General features: G+C 33.0%; 1 protein-coding gene across 1 annotated transcript in view; it reads right to left on the bottom strand.

The window, feature by feature from the left end:
- Window positions 1-5,889: 5,889 nt before the first annotated feature.
- Window positions 5,890-9,045, bottom strand: part of LOC127849715 (uncharacterized) — an 11,819-nt gene continuing 8,663 nt past the window's right edge. Inside the window, exons 5-8 of the mRNA XM_052382461.1 lie at window positions 8,555-9,045; window positions 8,009-8,145; window positions 7,463-7,607; window positions 5,890-7,189 (exon numbers count right to left, since the gene is read on the bottom strand). The exon at window positions 8,555-9,045 is cut by the window's right edge and continues 13 nt beyond it. Coding sequence (XP_052238421.1) covers window positions 7,080-7,189; window positions 7,463-7,607; window positions 8,009-8,145; window positions 8,555-9,045 — 883 coding nt within the window. The 3' untranslated portion in view covers window positions 5,890-7,079. The remainder of the gene's footprint in view (window positions 7,190-7,462; window positions 7,608-8,008; window positions 8,146-8,554) is intronic.

Below are 9,045 nucleotides of genomic sequence, written 5' to 3'. Positions count from 1 at the left end.
GTCCATATACACATGCATACCAAATATGAAGGTTATATCTCAAGGGACATAGAAGTTATGAACATTTTTCGAAACCTAAATGCAGATTTCGAAACCTAAACGCGGACCCAAAGTTCAAGGTAAAGATCACAGGGGTACAAATTTGTGTGCGTATGGAAAGTCCTGATATACACATGCATACCAAATATGAAGGTTATATCTCAAGGGACATAGAAGTTATGAGCATTTTTCGAAACCTTAATACAGATTTCGATACCTTAACGCGGACCCTAATTTCAAGGTAAAGGTCACAGGAGTAAAAATTTGTGTGCGTATGGCAAGGCCTGATATACACATGCATACCAAATATGAAGGTTATATCTCAAGGGACATAGAAGTTATGAGCATTTTTCGAAACCTAAACGCAAAGTGTGACGGAAAGATGGACATACAGACAGACGGACAGTCCATTCACTATATGCCCCCTTTTCTTCGAAAGGGGGCATAAAAATGATTGGGAGCTGTATAAAATAAATCATATGTGTATAATACATACAGTACTTTTACCAATATAATAACTCAATTTATGGCAGTTAAAAGGCTAAAAAAATATTAGCAAGATGACATAACACTCTCAATGTATCACGATTTTAACAGAAAACAGTTTTTTCTTGTAACTTGAACAACTTGTTTACTGTTTTAATTTCAACAACAGTTCAAATGTCACAAAGATAGCCCATCAATAAAGTTATTTTTGAGATAGTAAGAAACACGTAAAAATGCCCTTTAACATGTTTTAATTGTTCTGTGCTGGTAGATTTTCTACATAGTTATTTTAAAGTGCATTCATGATGATTGAAGATTCTCTACAAGCCATGTGTTGACCATTGATATTAAAGTGTGATATTGACCTTTCATATACGGTCCTGGTACCTAACCACGCGCTTCTTCCTGCAATTTAGATAATCTCTGGCAAGCGCTTTGACATATTATCGATGGCTGAACAAGTTGTATTCCAGAAAAAAAACTATTAATGAGTTTTATCTTATCTTCAGCCTAGAAATGTGCACATTGGATCAATATGCAACCATGTGAATTTTCTTTTCAAAATTCTCATGATTGCATCTTCTGCCTAGATACAAAAATGTCCATTGATTCTAGATGAAGATATGCTTCTGACAATTAGTGTTCAGGGTTGATCTAAAATTCATTTTTTGAGCTGCACCCTTAACCCACAGCGGGTGGGGGAGGGTTAAGGAGGGCAATAGAGGATAACCCAGATAACTTTGGAAAAAACACTCCTGCCTGAAATATCGATCAAACAGTTGGATCCAAGTAAATAAATGACAACATGCATCCTTGTTAATTTAACCCAATTATCAAGTATAACTTCTATGTGCCCGTACCCTGGTGTTGATACAGTGATAATGTGCTTTTAATCAATTCACAGATGCAGACAAAAATGAACTTAACTAGTGCTCAGTCAGCTATAATAAATGAAGGCAGATAAAAATGTCACAGAAATTCCTTAAACTATGTTTTAATTGCACATGCCAACTGAAACAAACCATATGTCCAAGTTACAGTACTCCTAGCATGAACATTTGACACTTAAATATCAACCGAATATAAATTTAATAAAAATATTTATTCTTGTAATTTTATTTAGTAACATGAAAGCAAAAGCAATATTTTCTTATCAAGATAACTAATTTTGCTGAAGAATATTGTCTTTTATACTCACAGAAAATAGGAAAAAGGATATTGACTGTTTGTGAACACCAATTTATGTTAACTTGATAACAAGCTGTGATCATACCGAGGGCATAAAAAAGCATTAATAAATCAAAGCGCTGAAGGCAATGTAGGTGTTCGCTGTTGTAAAATGTCGTCCTTGATTAGCTTTTGCGCATTGCACAGGCTAATCAGTATGCACAGGCTAATCTTATTTGACATGCATTAAGCCCCGTTTTCCCTGAAAGCAGCCAATATGTACAGATTTCAATGATAAACACCAGACTTGCCAATCTCGTTTTACAAGCTGTTAAATACTATAAGTCATATAAACCCTCTGCAGTGTACCAATACACAGCGGTTCATCACATTCACATTTATGTTGAGGCACGAACGACAACTCTGCTAGGAGAATGGCATTTGTCGTCTGCTGCAACAGGCAGTGGTTGTCTTTCCATACCGTACCTAAGGCTTCTAAGCACATACTGATTTGCAAAATATGGTCTGTAACATAAGTGTGAGCTAACTTTCACACTAAAAACAAAAACAATTGTTTATATTTATATTATCACCAAGCAACAGGAAAGTATTGTATATTGTACTTTTCAATTTATGTAATCTTGGTTAGGGGAAATTTTGTTAAATTTACTGAATAAAGAAAAAACATGATTTCTTTTCCATAATCATCTGTTCAACATATATTGGTATTATCAGGGACCATATCCACACATACTTAATTTGGTAATTGTTTAAATATATAAAGAAGTTAAAGTCTCTATAACACTCAAAATCAACGAAATTTCGTAAAAAAAATTCGTAAAATAAAGTTAACACCTAAATAATCAGTGTTCCTTATAGCAATAGCCACAATTTCAACGCTAGATGTGGTATGATAACATAGACTTTTGTAGATACAAAATGCTCGTTTTTATCAATTTGTGATCACAATAAATTCCATGTTAATTTCCTGCCAATATATCTATTGATATGACACACGAACAATAAAATGGTACCATGTTAAAACCATAATAAAAACGATTATTTTGTATCCACAAACATCTATTTTACCAGACAACATCTGGCGTTGAAATTTCGACAATGGCCATAAGGAACAATGATATTTAATTGTTAAGCTTTATTTTACGAAATATTGTACGAACTTTTTGTTGATTTTGAGTAGTAATGCTACTTTAATTTTATGAACAATTTGAATTGTACAAGTTCAAATTTTCAATGAATACTTTGGTTTGGGAAATCAGATAGTAGAAATAATTTTTCTTATGAAAAAGTTGGTAAATATAAAATATCAAAGCATTATTTGTAAATAACAGAGATTAATCTTCAAAATTGTGTATTCAGAAAAATGTTTTACAATGTTTTTATCTTTTAAATAAATTTTTAATTTATGTTATTCATTTTTTTTAAAACGTTTTTCATAAAAAATATGCATTTTGACAACTTGTGGTCAACAGTAAAGGCGAAAAACATACTAAATGTACATGTAATTGCAAGTTAACAATAATCACAATTATACAATTTATAAATGATTTAATAGTTATAAATTATAATGATGATGTTCATTATCATATTATTATTTATTATTGTTATGAGGTGAAAACAAACTAAAGAAATAGTGCAGTAGTAATTAATTACAGTAAATTAATAAAATGATTAAAAAATAATAATGACCATGGTTATCATCATTATTACTTGTCATTAAAATTAGGATATAAGGAACATACAAGATAATATAATATTTTTGTAATTGCATATTTATTGTAATATTCATTAGTGAACATTCAACTTTTTCTTTTAGTATATACTCCAATTACATTATTTTGTTCAATCGAATTATGCACTCTTAATTTTGGAGCAGTTAAATCACTCAATTATAATCATTAGCACTCAATTAGATGGAATATAACAATGCACTCAGAGAGCGGTACTTATTTTACCCTGATTATTTAATGAAGACCATATTATCACTGTCGGTCAACTGATTGGAACCATCCATTTTAATTGCATTTTAGCTAAACAGATATGTTCTATGTTTTAAATGCTGACAACTGCAAACACTTGTGTTAAAGGGATCTTTTCACGCTTTGGTAAATTGACAAAATTGAAAAAAGTTGTTTCAGATTCGTAAGTTTTCGTTTTAGTTATGATATTTGTGAGGAAACAGTAATACTGAACATTAACCATGCTCTAATATAGCCATTATATGCATCTTTTGACGATTTTAAAACCTAAAAATTATAAAGCGTTGCAATGCGAAACGATTGAATAATTTGGAGAGTTCTGTTTTTGTCGTTAAATTTTGTGAAACTACGAAGATTGCTTATTTAAGGTATAAAATACGTCAAGAATGTGTACTCGGCGGAATAGCTCAGTAGGCTAAAGCGTTTTTACTTCAGGACTCTGGCAGGACTCCAGGGGTCACTGGTTCGAAACCTGCTCCGGGCAATGTTCTTTTCCTTTTTTTATTTTTTTCTTGATTTATTACTGGAGCTTTTACGATCCAATGTTTACATTTATCAATATAAAGCATTTAATGAATAAGTTAAAAAAATGCCAAAATCTGTGAAAAGGCCCCTTTAAAGCCAAAAATAATGGTTTTAAACTCTAAAACTAACAAATTATTTGCAATTAAATGCTTAACTGTGGAAGACTCAAACAGTGACCTCACTGATATATATCTCCAATAAAACTAATACATGGAGATATGTCTATAAACAGATGCCCTGATTTCCCTCGAAGTGAATCATCAGTATGTTCTTGCTTTTTTAAAATAATAACTTCAAAAATGTCACTGTAGGGAATATATATCACAACATGAAGTGACTTGTTAAGAAACCCATTTTAATTATAAAACAAGAGCTCCGCATAACGGGTTCCAACGCTCGGCTGCGGGTGCATTTTTTAATAAATGAAAGTTTGTCAGATTTTTTTTTTTTTTATAATTTTTTTAGAGGTCACAGTGACCTTGACCTTTGATCTAGTGACCCCAAAATGGGTGTGGAGTGTAGAACTCATCAAGGTGCATCATCATATGAAGTTTCAAAGTTGTAGGTGGAAGCACTTTGATTTAAGAGCAAATGTAAAGGCTTTAGCACGACGCCCGCGGACGGCGAGCAGGCTATGGCAATACCTTGGGTTTTCTCCGAAAACAGCCGAGCTAAAAAATCAGAAGGATATGAGGTCTTGTAACTGTTTTGAATTTTTACAAGATCTAACCAGCTTTCACAATACCTTGTTCTTTTAAACAAATAATTTTTTTATGTTACCCCAAAATTTTTGGGGAGAGCATATAGTTGCCGCTTCATCTGTTTGTGTGTGTGTCCGTCCGTCCGTGCACAATTTTTTTCCGGGCAATATCTTAGCAATTAATGACCGGAATTCAATTAAACTTTATGGGAAGCTTCACTACCAAGAGGAGATGTGCATATTATCTGTCGGTTCTGGTCGGATGATTTCCGCTTTCCCACTCGTTGGACACGTTAACTGATTTCATACTTTGAAAAACGCACTTAATGTCCTGTAGTTTGTATGTTATTGTGGAAATATCCCATTTTTGTCAATAAGAATATTTACAGGTAATATAACAAATATTATTCCCCCCCCGCGCCTAATACAAAATAGGCTAATACGCAAATGGTATCTTAGAAATTTGCATATACTTAACAAACACATTTGTAAAATAAAACACTATATTTAAGAGAAGAAAGTGTATAAACATACGTTATTTATTATACGTCTGCAACGATTAAACACAACTACATTTCTTCAGTTAACTAGTTTAATGGCATGATTTCAATATATTTCGCCTCTCGATAAACATCACACACATATACTAGAATGTAAAAAGTATTTACTAACAGAGCTATTTAACATATTATGCAAATAAACAAGTGGGATATAATGGCGGCATGGGATATAATGGCGGTAGCGTTAAACAAAAACAGCTGGTGGTAACCACGAGTCCCGAAAGATCGGCGATTGACTAGTTGGTCCCGGCTACTTGAACATTGTGCCTACCGGAGGTGAAAGTTAAATTACCAACGTAAAGCAACGCCATTATAACAGCTACACCGCCTGCCCAAATACAAATGATATTGCTCATCAAGCGACCGAACTAGGAGAAACCATATACTGACTAAACATAGTTCTACTAATCGCTTGACCAGCGATCACATTTTTACACCACTCTTTAATACCACTTATCGCTCAACCAGTGATTATACTTATTAACACGACTTTCGTATACCAATTATTGCTCAACCAGCGATTGCACCTTTTCACATACCTTTTTATACCGATAATCGCTCAGCCAGCGATATCACATTTTTCAACTCGGACATTTAATACCAAATAATCGGTCAACCAGCGATTTCTAACTTTTGCAACTCCGACATTTAATACCAATAATCAGTCAACCAGCGAATTTCACTTTTTAAACTCGGACATTTTACACCTATAATCGCTTAAAAGTGATTTCTCACCTTTGATAATAATCACTCAACCAGCGATTAAACACTTTAACTCGGATATTTAATACCAATAATCATTCAACAAGCGATTGGAATTACCCGATAGGACTCGGGTCTTATACTAAGCATGTCCATTCGAGCAAAAGTGTTGAGTCATTGTCGCTTAAGTTAGCTTGGTGAGATAAATGCTTTAGAAAAGTACGGATGCCAATCCGACCCCGGCAAACAGAATTTTCCAGCACTGTGACAAGAAGGCAAATACAAATGAAGGCAAATACAATTGACAATAAAATAACCTGACATATTTAAACAACATATAAACAGACTCATATGACAATAAAATAACGAGACACATTATATTAAAATATAAAAACAGACGAAATATTTGATGTTCGAATATGCCAGCTACAAAAACTGGCAAAAATCCTGTTCACCGTATTATGACAATACAATAACCAGACATATTTAAAAACATAAAACAGCCTCATATGATAATAAATTAACCATACAGAATATACTAAAATAGAAAAGCAGACGAAATAATGAATGTTCGATTATAGTAGCTACAAAACTAAGTGCATTATATTATGACAATAAACTAATCAGAAATATTTAAAAATATAAAACAGATTAATATGATAATACAGTAACCAGACAGATTAACAGACAAATGTATTCCGTAATCGTATCTATGGAAACCAGTTTTCTCAGATAGAAACAAGTTGAAATAGTTTCACTGAGTTTCTCCACAAATTCACTTCATTAATTCATATAGATCTATGTTATAAACAATTTAGTGATTTTATAATAATATTGAATACTGATGCCACTCATTAAATGGTGGAATGATGTTTGTTGTGTTTTGTGCAATATCAATCATCACTGTCCGCCTATGAAAATTAAATTTGATCTACACGCGTCTATGCCACCACGCTCGTCAATGCTCTGTAGCTCCGAAACAATGTCGTCAATCTCCGGTTTATGACAACCTGAAACAAAGCAGTATAACCTTGACGATAGTTGGTGGTGCATTCAGTGATGTTCCCTTAATTATTTAGTGTACAACAAGCGTTATTAAGTGTCTGTCACTCGTCGTTATTTAATATTTAATAATTTGACAGCAAGCTGCACTTTAAGAAGGTAATGTCACTTAAATATTTTAGTAAATTTAATATTTAATAATTTGACAGCAAGCTTCAATTTAAGAAGGTAATGTCTCTTAAATATTTAAGTAAATTGTAAGTTGAATACACAATAAGAACCTATGTTTGCTAAGCTTAGAACAGCTACATGAAACTGTTCCATTTCAAACCCCATATCTCCGTTGATTATTCCAGAATTGCCCTCAACAACGTCTTTCACCATTCGATTGCTCTGCGCTAACTTTTGAACCATCGCTGGAGTTACCTTCATGTATCAAATCAAATGTATTGCATGATATCTACATGTTTAGCTTAAAAGCTGTATGCAAGCAGCGTCGATGTCTAATACTATAAATATAAGGTTGTTTATACTGGCAATGTGTACATGTGTGTTCAATCTGAACAGTACCGGAATGTTTATGTCCAAAACTATTTTGTTGGTGTAATTTACGAACGTAAATGCTATGGTATTTAATGCTATACAAGTCTGGCCCAGTCATCACACGCCAAATCATGGCCAAATGACGTTGAATTTTATGTTATTTTGCGAAAATAATACTTTTCTTGCCAAGTTCATTTGGAAAGAAGCTTACATTAATATACAACTCATCCGTATAGTTATGTATTAAACGTTTTTGCAAAGATACGCGATGGTTATATAGTTACCTCTGTGTTGGTGACTATAAGTTTCAAGCTAGCATCAAGGCATCGGATAAACCCAAATTGTGTAGTGTACGTGCATTCATGGTGACACAGAAAGTGTTTAACCAGTAGGACATCGCAATCTTCATGTAGTATTTCTTCTGTCAATATAAACATAGTTAAGGAAAACAGTTTTTAAGTTTGCAGTATATTGAAGAATACTTCATACTAAACTAAATATGTTAAACGTTCATGTTTTACTTACATGTAACCAGTTTTCATAAGTTGCACTATGATTACAATGTTGCAATTGTATGTGTAAAATTTCACATTTAAAATGAGAATACAGTTTAATTAATGAATCACATCTTAGTGCAAGTTTATTTAGTTAAGTGTGTTATAGTATATACATTTAGTATATGCAGACCTACATAATCGAAATATCGTTCTTAAAGATAATATAATAGTTTAAACAATAAGTTTACTACTTTTCGTTTTGGTGCATGGTCAATTGCACATAAATGCATAATCACTACAAAACGTTATATAAAGACTGAACTAACTTTTTACCTGGTGCAATTGGATTTCCTGTGTCAAACAGATTTTTATAATAACTATATGAAGTTTGAACACGGACACTGTTGCAGAATTGTTGGTAGAGGTGTTCATTGATACTTTGTGTAAACGGGATGGGAACTATATCTTTAACCTTTTCTATGCAACCGTTTAAACAGTCAAATCCGTTAGTATTTCCAAACTTGGGACAGACTACAATAAAATCGTTCTGGTTGCGGTATGCTAGAAATTGAGATTGCTGTGTACAATGATCGCTCCCGATTGAGTTCATTTCCGGCCAAGAGCTTAGCGTTAGGATCATGTAACAATGCAGCTCGTTTCTATTGTCACTGCGCACATACAGAAACAATGTCGTGGATTCCATATTTTTATTTCTTATGTAGCCCTCCATGAAAGAAAAAATGCCGTCCAGTGTTTTTTTGGTTTTAATTGTCCGCAATTGTTCCAGCATCGTCGGATCATCGAGTTTGATTTCAAAGACACGA

Source organism: Dreissena polymorpha, chromosome 11 (assembly GCF_020536995.1).
Source record: "Dreissena polymorpha isolate Duluth1 chromosome 11, UMN_Dpol_1.0, whole genome shotgun sequence".
Lineage (NCBI taxonomy): Eukaryota > Metazoa > Mollusca > Bivalvia > Myida > Dreissenidae > Dreissena > Dreissena polymorpha.
Note: the sequence above shows the minus strand (reverse complement) of the source record. Positions and strands in the feature narration are given on the sequence as shown.